Here is a 13,340-nt window from a genome sequence, read left to right on the forward strand (position 1 = left end):
AGAGATATTCATAATATGCACCTTACTGTGGCAAATTGTGCTACTTCTGCACTAGCACCTCTGAATGTGTGCATGTTTGTGTGTGTGATGAGAACAAGCCTGCTCAAGCACGAGTCATAAGATGAAAACCAGGTCATTTGGCCTCATGGGAAAGTTAGAGTGAGAGAGACAGAGAGAGGGGAGGTTAAGAAAAGGGACAAAAAGAGATGATAAAGACAGAAAAGAAAGAGATGGAGCGGTAAAGAAGAGGAGGATGATGGTATAATGGCTCTTGGGCATAATCCAGTTTGGGCATGTCAGCAGCACACACACGTAATCAGACACAGATGGCGCCTCCCCACACACACATACACAAACACACACACACACACACAGGTCAGAGAATTACTTTTTCAACCACCGTTTTGCACTAATGGTCAACTCATAACTGCTTCCTGTCAAGGATTTTCAATTTCCAAACTCTTCATCCAGACAGCCAAATTCTATTTGTCACAGAAAGTAACGCTTGATGAGTCCAAGTTTAACGTCAGTCTGAGGTGAAACCATTGCAAGATCACATAATAAAAATGAAGAAAAATATTTAAAAAAAATCATATTAAAACATTAAAACAGCTTTGAACATTGTGGCAAACTGATATCAGGACATATTTAGGTTCTGATTTTCCAAAATAATAACATACAGTTATGGAAATGTATTTTTATTTACAATTATTTATATTTTTACAATTTGTGCAATTGTACATTTTCACAATAAATAATTCTGCAGACTTTGTATCTGTGAATTATTTAGTTATTTAGAGAGTTAAAAAATGTGGAGATATTGTGACTATAGTGGCTATTTCACAATGATTTCACTTCAGAGGAACACAAATGTATTGATGTGGCTCGGTGGGTAGTTTGCATCTGTGATTACTCTCAAACAGACACAAAACAATAGCTGACAATGTTAATTTCACAGTCCCCATTCAGTGTTACATGTTCAGGAGGTTCACAGTGAGCGTAGACTCTGTTGTAATTAGCTTGAGCCTCCTGCAGGCGCCTGTACACTCTGGGCTGTTGTCTAGTATAACAGTATGCTGTTGTGTAGCATCTAACTTTGCATGAAATATTAACCAGCTCCTCTAATGGGACTTCTTTTCAAATGTCTCCAACTGCATTATACAACTGTCTTGTCATCACAGTCAGAGAGAGATGATGAATGGGAGGGAGGAGAAAGGAAATGGTAGTCCGGTCATTGTGGTCAGAATAACACCTGTTTTCTGTTTGAATTGCCTCTAAATGCTTTAGGGGGGATTTTGAGAAGCGATTGTGCTCTGTGGCTGGATTACAGCCTCCGAGGCATTGCCGAACACAAAAGCAGTAAGCACACCTTGACTAACAATGATGATAAAATGAAGAATCTAATTTTCGAGACAAAAAGCACATTATTAAAACTCTAGGCGCTGAATCAACGGGACACGCACACACACTGAGGCTATAAAACTGACTTAGCCTGCGTAATACATAAATAATTCATAGATGAGTAAAATTCCTAAGCAATCTTCAATGATGCACAGACTAATTTAACATTAGGAATGCACCCATATGAAAAGTTACAACAGCTGAGAAAATTGCTTGGGAGAACATGGCTGATTATATACACTTAAGTGGACTGCAGTTTCCTATAGTGGTGATCTGTGTTGTATAAAAGCTTCATAGTGTACGATATCAAAACAACAAATGTACGAGAAAGTAGCTGAATTGACCCGACAATCAATCAGTGTTGTCAGTATATGCTTCATTATAAAAAAACAACGCAGGAGGCTAGCATACGGGCCAAGCAGAAAGTGTATTGATTATAAAGTACTATATCCTTTTAAGGCTTATATATTTAAATGTATTCCCGGAAAAGTCATAAAAGGGAGGATGTAAGAAGGTAACCGTAGTAGAACGACTGGTAAAAATGAGAGGGTAAGGAGCAAAGAGGTTTGGTTTAGGGTGAGAGCAAGTGAGAAGGAGAGAGCAAAGTGGAGAGGGATAAAGAGTGAGCAGTGGTGCCAGACAAAGAGGAACATTCAGAGGAGAAACTAAGATTGAGATGAAGATGACAAGGGAAAGGAAGAATGAAAGACAGAGACAAAGCAGGGAAGATGACAGATGTGAAGAGTGTGAGGGAATGAAAGTGAGAACACTTCCGTGAGAAAGTCAGCAGCGTGTGTGTGTGTGTATGTGTGCTAGGAGAAAAAAAGTGCTTTTGTAAAATATTCAGTGTGATAGAAGACTTATAGAAGCAAAATCCCCTCCCTGGAGAGAGAGAGAAGAGAAGAAGAGAAGGGAGGAGGAGCAGAGAAGAGGAGGAGAAAGGAGCAGTGATTGAAGTTTTGGATAAGAGTCATAAGGCTAGAGACCATTTCAACAGAGAGGTCTCAGCTGTGAAGCTTCGTGTAGGACTGTCAGGGCCCTCTCTATTTTTAAACAGTGTGTGGGTATACAGCTCACACCTTATAGCATCCAGTATACCTGTGGAGCTTTCTGGAGGTGAGCTTCTGTAGAATTTTCAGCTGGGTTGCCATTTTAGAAGAGGAGAAAGCAGTCTCTGGCTATTAAATAATAATACAATGCATTTTTGGTCCTGAAATGGAAATTGTCTCTTCATTGGCCCCATTCCTCTGGGAGTCAATAGTGTAACTACAGCTCAGTATCTGCTAGGCTGGTGTTTTCACTGCCTCAAAGCCTAGATTTGGTTTTACTGCTTGCAGGTCCTAAAGCAAAGAAATACACATTTGGAAACTTGGCCAGCTGGTTTATATACTACTCATTTTCTTTGCTGAATACATTCAAACAGTTTCTATACTGGATTACATTTACATATTGGCAATATTTTTTTCATTTCAATAACTATGACATCCCTAAGATGCACAGAAGCCTGTTAGATTGCAACTCCCTCGCTTCCTCTCTTTCCAAGAGCGAAGGAGAAATAACAGTATGGAAACACACGAAAAACTCAGCCGCACTGATCTAGAGCCAGCGTTTGGTGTGTCCAATTTGGTCTGCATGGTGGTTTAACACTGTGATGTCTGTAGATATGAAAGGCTCTTTCTAAGGCAACAAAAACACAACAATTCTTATATTCAGGTGATTATGCACTAATTAAAACATGGTTATGCATATTATATTTTATTTCTGCCAATAGATCCTCTTTAATGTACACACCTACACACTAGGCCATTAATGGAACTGAGCCATTGTTAATGTTGGTCCATCAGTGTTTTTTTCTGCTGTGACAAGTCAAAATGTCTGCTGTGCAACCAGTCCATATCTCAGAAACTACTGGATATATTGGCATTTTGTACAGAAATTCATGGTACACCTACTATACTGACTTTGGTGATCTTCTGTCTCTTGTCCTCTATCTATCATCATCTCGAAAACTTAACACATTCATATCTACCTCAGGATGAATTGTAACAACTTTGGTGATCCCTTAACTTTAACATATGATTTCAAAATGTCTCCAATACTTTGTTTTATGACCAAATACCGAGCTTACCATTTAGGTCAAAGCACTGCTGCGCCTATGTACAGCCTCAAATAATTACTAACATGGTCTTATTCAAAATTAAACCACGCGCGATCCTTCACTAACCCTTAATAGGTTAACCTTGAAAATATCAATCTTTAGTTGCCAAGGAGCAGATATAGTGGAGAAAACAAATCCAATATATTAACACTAAACTAATTTGCAAATATGTCAAATATAAAAGTTTCATTATGTTTCTAATGTAAAAGTGTAAAAGAACATAGCGATTTTACTAAAGCTTTCCCTCTCTTTAAAGTTCAGTGTAGCAATAATGACATATGGCTGAGTAAATTACTGACATTGTGTTTCAAGAGAGAAGTTGAGAATTTCAAAAGAAAGTGAGTAATTTAAATGTAAATTTGTGGCCATCAGAGGAACTGTATCATATGATGCTTCCACAATCACTCCAACATTCATCCTTAAGGATTGCCACTTGTTGCAGACAGAGATTTAAACAGGGGGCCTTTATGTCCTCAAACAGACCCCCTGTCACTATATGACATGGACTAACTGCATTTACCCCACAATCATGGCCACACATTAAAAAAATCACATTCATATACACACCGGCTTACACACAAAAACACACACCAAAAAGGCTCTATAAATACAGTGTGGAGGTAACGTTCATCGTGTAAAGTAGGCGGATTAACTGGAACCAGGTCAGAGCAAAGGCAGAGCATGCTCTAGCTTTTCTCCTATTTAGCTGCTTTTCTCATATTTTTTTTTCTCGCTATTGGTTTTCTAGCTCTTTTTTTGATGAGGTAGACTGGAATGGTTATCTCCTCAAACCCCACACAATCCTGCTCCCCCACTGACCCTTGTTTCCCAACATCTCAGTACCATGTCTCTGCAGAGGCAAGCAAAGAGACCACTTGTCACTATTTCTGAGAGCTTTGCATTTTGTGGGCGGATTATCTATCAGGCATGCTGATAACTTCAATTACTTAACTGCTAGTGTGTACCAGTGTGTAATCATGTGTTTATATTAGTTACAAATGGTAATTTTACTGTAATAAGAGCACAAATCATGCAAGATTTCCTTGGCAACATTTGGAGGTTGGGGGGCAAAGTATAAAGTTTTTCAACTAAATTTGGGTGTTTCCAATTTCTCATCAGTGAAACCAACAAAACTATCCTGTGCTACACCAGATGGTAGTTCTATTTCGGTCTTTTCTTAAAAGATGGGATTTTCAGAAAAGACCATGTTTTCTGTCTTGGAAGAATTTTTAGATTCTACCTGGGGTGCGTAGGCTGGGCTGGTACTGTATGTACGAGCATCTGTTTTAAAGCGAGAGGATATGTGAAGGACTGAGTGAAAGACACTGAGACTGATGGAGGCCTAATGGAGGGAGATAAAGAGAGGAGAAGAGAGGGGAAGTAAAGAAAAGGCAAAGGCCAAAGGGTAAGGAAATGGAGGAGAGCGAGATCAGAGGAGGACGAGGAGGAGAGTCTTGATTTTTTATTCCACGAGTCAGACAGTAAAGAATGCACTTCAATGATGAAATCTGCCTTTGTTTCTAACCACCTCGGTATTAAACTCATCCATCCTGAGAGAGAGAGAAATATACAGAGAGGAGGAAGATGAGAGAGAGACAGAGAGACTGAGAGAATCTGTGTCTGCAGAGCAGTCATCTTTCACCTGTAGCTAGCAGAGATCTTGGCTTGCATAATGCAATGTGAGGATAAAGCCTCCTTTATGACCAGCTGAGCCAATAAATCCGGATCAGTTCTGACCTCTTTTTCTTCTACCCCTCCCTCCTATCTCCTCTTTACTGGTTGTCTTTGCTATAGACCGGGCAGGGAGTTTCAGCTGCCGAAACGCTCTACAGCCCAGAAACTCTTTTTCATTCCTCTTTCTGTCTCGAAGCAGCATCACAAAAGTAAAGTCTATATTCATCTCTTGAATCCATCCATGCATTCAACGAAAGTGGGGAAAGTGAAGACACTTAACACTTCCCCGCTAGTACAATGAAAAATGGATTTCAAATGTACCTTATTTTCCCAGTATGTTTAATTGCCTGTATCTGTCTCCCTCTACACTAACCACTCCCCCCGGTGCAAAGTCTTGACCAGAGTTGTTTTCAATTAAAAAGTGCTGTGCCGCAGCTGTCCTTAGCTTGCCTTAGCTATATTGCTATTCAGGGGAACGGCTACCAGAAGATGAGGGGTAGTAGTTTTGGCAGCCATCGTTATGATCGGATAGAGACCCACAGTTGAAGGACTGATAAAGCAGTGGCTTGTTGGATCCATCTTTACAACAGCTTGGGGTGTTGCGTAATTGGTGATGTAGCCGGGGCTGGTGGAGAAAGAACAAATCATAAATCCCAATGACAAATATAACGAGCAAGCAATAAGTGACTGCCACTCATAATGATAGCCTTGATACTTAAAGTTATAATTAGTGCTTCTATTTTTTTTATCTTCAGCAAAATAACAGTAAGCAGGTTTACACAAAATTGTGTGCGTAGTGTTCTTTGGGTTTCATTTGTACCTTTTCGTTTTTCCTGATCTGTGTCCCAGCTGCTGTATGCTGGCCCAGATTCTAGCCCAGTTTCGACAGTTTGTCACTGAACTCAAAGAAACGGTGAGCCAGCAGCACAGCCAAGTAATCCAAGTTTAGCTCTGTTCAGTATGGACCAGCATGAGGAAAAACCCCAATTAACAGGTGAGTGGACTTAGATAATGATAACTGGGCCAGGTAGAGTATGTTGGAGTATGCTGCTTGGCCTCCAGAGGGATTACATGGAGGGAGGAAAGCTACACCAGAACATTTGCACTGTCTCCTCTCTCTGTTCCTAATTCCTCTCTTACAAAAGGCTGCTGCAGTCCTTCACACAACAGTCTAATGACAGAGATAAATAACGAGAGGTGGAGAAAAGATGGCACGGGGAGGTGAGAGCTGGCCTGAGAGGAAAGAGAAAGGTGACAGAGAGAAAGAGAAGCTAAGAAATGAAGTATTAAGAAAAGCGGAAAGGGAAAAAAGGAGGAGGAGAGGAAGAGGAGATGGAGAAATGACAGATGAGGACAGCATATAGGCTCTGGTAATGAATGCCACTTTAATGAAGTACTCTCTCTGTCTCTCAATCTCCATTGCTCTTTCCCCCTCTAATCTATCTTTTCTTTCTGTCTCTTCTCTGTCACTTCCAATATCTCTCTCTCTCTTTCCTCCACCACTAGAGCCATGGGGATAGGATAACTCATTAGTAATTCATTGTTTCTTCCCCACATATGCATTTACAAGGCATTGAGTACTGGTTAATTCAGTATCCTGCAACAAAGCGCAGAAAAACACATCTTTTTATCTGTATGAGTCTTTCGCCTATCTTTTCAACTCTTTTACTTGAAAGGTTTTAGAGCAGAAGTCAGCCACTGAGTAAAGGTCAGCAATCAATAGCTATGTTTTCTTATCTGGCTGTCACAGTAATTTTAAGTGAACTTTTGAATCGCTGAAAAGAAATTCAGTGTAAATTAGATGTGTTGCTATCACCTGGGGTGAAATGAATAGACTTGATGAATGTAAAATGAAGCTACATATGTCTGAACACAGCACTACAAGAAAAATGGGGGAAGGTTCCATTGTGTTATCTACTTCATGTGCTATAACCTTTCAAGGGGAAAGAAAGCAATATTGTGGGGATTTTACTGACATTTACTTTCTCCTTTCACCCTCTATGAAACAAAACATTAGTTTGCATTCAAATGATTGGAAACCTAAGGTATTTTCGTAATAGCAAGAAGAGCTGCGACTCTCTGACTCAACACCACTCACTTTACATTACAGTAAATTGCGGTTGCATTTATGTAAGCGCATACCCATGTGTATGCTTTGTGAATCTTCCTCTGGCTTGATGTTAAGCTGTGATAATGAAGATTGCGTGAAGATTTCATGAGTTTAATTCCTCCCTTGCTGTGCCGTGTTGGTACATGTTGCTTGTTAGGCACTGGTAGAATTTGTTAGAATTTGATTCATTGCTTTAATCAGACTTTGTAGTTGTGTGGTTTTCTCTACAGTTCCCACTGCAACAGTACAAGTAAAAAAAACATTCATGGCGTGTGCGTTTGTGTGTGAGAGAGAGAGAGCTGCTGATGTCTCTGTGTGTTGGTGTAGTAACACATGCTGAAGCTCTTTCATTACCTCTGCCAGTGAAGTTGGTTGGTGCATGTGTTCTCCCATCTTTGTTTCTCTGTCTGCAAAATATTTCAAAAAGTTACAGGTGAATTTGGCTGAAATTTGGCAAACAGATCTCTGGCCCAAGGATCAGTTGATAAGATTTTTGGCAGTGACCTAGATATGGGATTTCTGCCATGTAAATGTTTTGTACTTTTTGTAGCTTTAACTGCGATATTGTTTTATGTAATACTGGGGAAGTCCACACAACCAGAGAGTTTAGCTTACAAATTCAAGTTACAACACAATATTATATAGCCTCCAACTACAATACAACTATGCATACAATGGCTACTCTATTGTGTAGTTGGGGATGGTGTAGCTCAATGTTTCTTCAATCAATCAATCAATCAAACTTTTTATTTAACACATTCCCTACAGTTTAGTGCAGTTCAAAGTGCTTCACAGACAAGACGACATAATGGAGTAAAAATGATTAAAAAATTAAATAAAATGCAATGATAAAAATGACAATAAAGTACAGCTAAAACAATAGTATTACCTTTCACTTTCTTTCAGTTGAAAATCTATGAAGCCCACCGCTATCAGTGAGTACTGCTAGTAACTGCTACTAGCTCAACTTGGCTAGTTAGCTTTCACAAGCTGCTATCATCTTGCTAGCCCTAACAGTGTGGGTGAACATGAGGTAAGGCTAGCAGTGATAGCTAGTATTTCTGTTACTGCCCAGGTATCCTTTTTTTTTTTTAAATTTGCCCTACGTATGTTCGGCTATCGTGTTGTTTTTATTTGTTTATGACTTAGACGTATACTTCAGTTTCTGAGATGATACAATAGATGATAAAAAGAAAAAGTTCCTTAGGCAACATAACAGACTTTCTGTAGCCTAAATTACACTTCCAGACAACTGCAGTGGGATTTCTTGTATTGCAATATTGGAGCATTATTGGGCTCATTTACATTTCTAATTAGCCGCATGCTCGTTTCCAGACCATTATTATAAATGCGAGTAATTTGCGTCTTCTGAAATTATGGTCATCTGATGAATTATGTCATGCTCTAATGAAAAGTATAGAGAAAGCTTTTTCTTTTTGCACAATGCACTACAATATATAATAATACAGCCAGTGGGGGAAATGAACTTTGAAATGCTAACTTAAACTTTTACTGATACTAGATAGATAGATAGATAGATAGATAGATAGATAGATAGATAGATTGGAGGTTAAGTAGGGGACAGAGGGCTCAGCTGGTGGAGACAGGGAGCAGATGAGATGGGAGAGTGCGAGAGCAAGAAGGCAGAAGATGAGCATGGAGGGCAGGACATGAGCAACCTCTGGCACCGAGCTCAGTTAAGGGAAAAAACAAACATATGCTGTGTGTGCGCAATTCATCCTGAAGCTCATCCTTATGTAACATAGGTGGCATATGTGCAGAAATAAGCAAAGAGTGTAGTGTTTGTGTTTATCTCCAAGACCCTAGGACACATAAGGATAATTACTGGCCACCATATTATATATTATACGGTTGCAGGGAGTGGTCACGATGTCACATTACACAGAGGGTTCAAAAAGTCATGCTGATAGATTGATGCACCTCTTAATCTCCTACAACCGCCATCTGTAACCTATCCTAGCTGCTGTGATGGAAAGTCTCTGTGGTTGTGGACACGGTGGTGCAGATTGCAGCAGAGATGGGATTCTGTTCCCTGAGCCTCAGCGGAAGAATCTCAGTGGGAAACATTCACATTCAACCACAGAGGGTGTTTACTACATCCACTGTTATCAGCTATTATGATATACCATTACATTATAATGGGATATTGATGCCCGCATTGCACCAGCATCTACACAAACCCGGTATTAGATTTCCTATTGATGAAATCATAAATCTGTAAAAAATGGCTTTTATCTGCCGGGTCAGGAGCGGATATGCTGTGCTCTTTGTTTCCAGCACTGACCTAATCTTCAATTGACCAATTGATCAGTAAGCAAGATTGACGTTCTTTATGTTTCCGTTTTTTTGTGTTTTAAATAGTACATTTCCTTCAACCTCTCAGTTCAGACTGCAGTGAGTCAACTCCAAGGAATATGTGGGCTGATCGATACCACCAATGTTACTGTAAACATCATCTCGTCCCTTCCATCATCAGCCTTTCCTCTGCTTTTCCATTATAAAGGCATTATTCGAAACCTACTCTATTTGCATTATATTAGTCTTGTAATAACTACATTCATCACCCTTGATGAACTGTTAATCTGTAATCAATACAAGCGACATTGTGAGGCTGGCACAAGCAGTCAAAACTCACTCTTCCATTTAATTGCATTCAAACCATGGAAATGTGAACACTTACAGAAATCAGGCACTGACAGGTCTTTGATTATATGACCGTGAAACCGTGTCAGCATTTTCCTATTTACTGAATAAAACCACCCTGCTGGTAAATTAAAACTATGTAAAACTGAGAAGCAAGTCAGCAGAATAACCTGCTATTGATGCTCAGCTTGATCAACAGCAAAACTAATCAGAAGCCAGAGAGTGAATACCTTCATCAAAGCTTCATCGCCTCTAGATTTGTTATTCTAATGGTAGGAAATGTTGGGAAATGCTGAAAATGCGCATAGTTACAAACAATCATGTGATGTTCCAGATCTTTCTGATTAGAGAAAGCACAGTAGTTCAAAACAGCAAAAATGTTCATGAAGTGCATAAAAGCTAAAAGAAAGTGTGGTTTCACACCTCGATCACACCAAAAAATAATCGCTGGCCGGTGGCTTATAGTAACTTTCCCCCCAAATTTAATTGAAATCTGTCTGTTCAGATATCCTGCTCCAAATCACAAAAGGCTTATTTGAGGTAAAAGCAGGTCAAAAGCAAGCAGATTTCAATTGTGACTCAAACGTTTTGCTCAACAAGTTACATAAAACAACAGACAGATCATGTAGAACTTACAAAACTGTTTCAGTGTAAGATGATTTACAACTCTATCCCTGCGTGCGTCAATATCCTGCTGATATATTTGTGTGTCTGACTAGTGAGTGCACATCAAAGGTCAGTCAGCTGAAAATCTCCAAACTGAAACCCAGATTTCTAAAAGGCAGCAGACCTCGCTGTGTAGACGAAGGTTATCACCTGAGCTGCATCTTCAATTCTCACAAAAAAGCAAGTTGAAGGCTACAAATCATAAAGTACTTGTACACACATACAGCATATCACTGAAAGCACATTTGTTTGACTATGTGCATGGTGTGTTAGCTTGTCAGTTATCTGACTTGTCCAGTGAAAATCAAGGACAGCAGATTTTTTTTTTGCCACAAACGATAAAGTACACAATGAAAAAGCACACAAATGATTTGAAAGCCTTTTGTCCTTTAGGCTGCAGCCTTTCCACAAACTCTAAATGAGGTCTCGAGAGATGAGTTCAAACATAAAATACTGCAGCTTACAGGTTGGCTTAAAGGACAGTGGCTGTGAAGAGGGAGGGGAGAGAGACTTATGGAAACTGTACAGGTAACATACAGATGGACTGATAGGGTTGAAACCATCATGTGACAGTGCATATTGTGAGGCTGACAGCTCAGCAGACAGGTGTGAACTGTGAGAGATGCGGCACCTGAAATGTTGTCTGATAGAAGGTCCTTCGCACCCTGTTACATAAAATCAGAGCAAGCTTTTCTTCACCCTCTGAAGGCTAAAAGCGAATGTGGTGAGAAACCCGGAGCAGCTCTCACAAGTCAAATGAGATGAATATGTGAGCAACCGTTTTTTTTTTTTGTTTTTTGTTTTTTTTCTCGCCTGCCCCCCTTTTGTCATCCCCAGCCTCTTCCCCTCAGACACTTTGCTCGCTTTCTTGGTTCAGCAACCTCCTTTAGTCTCTCTCTGGAGTGCAATAGTGTAGTAGCCTACACTAGATTTCCTGTGATGTTTTCTCTTCTCTCTTCTGCTCCCCTCTTTATCAAATTGCACAAGCTCATATAAAGCAAGTTAATGAGGCCAGTAGGGGGTGGACTCTGCTTGCATTGCAAAAAAAAAAAAAAAAAAAGATATACTCCCTGTTGTGGTTTTAATAAACAATTATTTTGTTTTATATGTTTATATAAAATTGTTAAAACTACATTTACCCCTGCTGCCACTTTTCAACTGCTCTACCACTAAAGCCATACTCTAAAAATGTATATTAACAGCAAAGCAGCTCACTGTGTTATTAGTTATTTCAAATGCCCACTTAAAACCAAATAGCACCAGGCTTGATTCAACATAAGCCTGCAGTCAATGTGCTGACCTAGAATGAAGAAAGTAAAGAGGCTGGTGCTTCTGGACTTTTTTAATGCATAATTAACAAAGGAATAACTGTAAAAGCTAAAGCCGGGCACGCAGCTTCACAGCACCACTTAGTGAAGGGAGAAGGTGTGAGGAGGAAAATGTAAATGCCTGACTTCGCTTTTACTTCAAAGAGGACTAGTTTTTCGTCTAAACTAATACAAAAACAGCCAATACCTTCATTTGGGAAAACTTCAAAATGGTACCAAATGACTTCCCTGCGTGGACCAGCTGTAATTGTAAAACGACTGTCTTTGACGAGGAGCCTTAAAAGCGCAAATGTGAGGTTTCAAATATCCTGAAGTTAAAACCTACCACTCAAGAGTGACTACTCTCATAAAAAGCATCTTTTTTTTAATTTCTGGAATGCCGCGCAGAGAGTCTGGAAATGAGAGACATATAGGCTACTGTTCCCATACCAAAGTACAATAAGTTCGCAACAAGCGCTCCATTGATACACAAAGCTTTGTCCTTTTGTCATGTGTAGCCTTAACACTTAACAATTCTACAAATCAGCTGCTACATACAGAGCCGACTGTATCTCGTTTAACTTTATTTTGACACGATGAGCAGCCTGACACTTTTTTCTGCTTTCTCTGTGCCAGTTGGAGATTTTCACTGCAGCTGTTTTACGCGCCGTGGCCGCACAGCGCGCATCCTCCTCATCATCAGCAACAGCAGCACGGCATAAAACAGAATGTTTTTTTTTTTTTAAATCTGCTTTCTGTCGCCAGCAGGGATTGAATCGAGTTGTTAACACGAAATGAATTCACCGCGCTTTGAGTTTTGCAGCGTGCCTTACCTTGAGTTGTCGCGGCTTGGAGAAGTGTGGGTGCGTGTGTTTGTCCGCCACCCCACCCCCCCCACCCCTCCAGTATCCAAAATGGAAACTCTGGTCCTACTTGGTACCTGGACTCGAGAGAAATAAAAACGCTAATAACGTTTCTTTGTTGGTGCACAAAGAGCGCCAGAGAGGTGAACTAACCGCAGCTCCTGCTCTGGCACGACTGTCTGTTCTTCGGTGAGAATTAGTTTGCTTGTTCCTGACTGCCGCCCTCCCTCCCACTCACTCTCACTCACTCACTGTCTCCCACCCATGAGAAATAAATAATCTTTCATCTCTCTCTCTCTCTCTCTCTCTCTCTCTCTCTCTCTCTCTCTCTCTCTCTCTTTCTCTCTGCCCCCCCTCCATCCCCCTCTCTCTTTCTGCCTAGCAGGTGGGCATCTTTGAATAATGTGAGATCATTATTAAAGGCTGCTGGAGGCCCAAATGTCTGTACTCTACCCCCTCCGAACCCTGCATGGTTTTTAGTTTTGTTTTTAGTTTTT

The 13,340-nt window shown here is 40.2% G+C and overlaps 1 protein-coding gene across 2 annotated transcripts in view; it reads right to left on the reverse strand.

Annotated features, from left to right (window-relative positions):
* The window catches only part of camkvl (CaM kinase-like vesicle-associated, like), a 34,910-nt gene extending 21,832 nt beyond the window's left edge, over positions 1-13,078 (reverse strand). Inside the window, exons 1-2 of one of the 2 annotated variants that reach the window (XM_051426204.1) lie at positions 12,814-13,078; positions 7,698-7,750 (exon numbers count right to left, since the gene is read on the reverse strand). In XM_051426204.1, coding sequence (XP_051282164.1) covers positions 7,698-7,736 — 39 coding nt within the window. In that variant the 5' untranslated portion in view covers positions 7,737-7,750; positions 12,814-13,078. The remainder of the gene's footprint in view (positions 1-7,697; positions 7,751-12,813) is intronic. The other variant, XM_051426206.1, reaches the window with a different exon arrangement.
* Positions 13,079-13,340: the final 262 nt, after the last annotated feature.

This window comes from Dicentrarchus labrax, unplaced genomic scaffold (genome assembly GCF_905237075.1).
Source record: "Dicentrarchus labrax unplaced genomic scaffold, dlabrax2021, whole genome shotgun sequence".
NCBI classification, from domain to species: Eukaryota; Metazoa; Chordata; class Actinopteri; family Moronidae; genus Dicentrarchus; species Dicentrarchus labrax.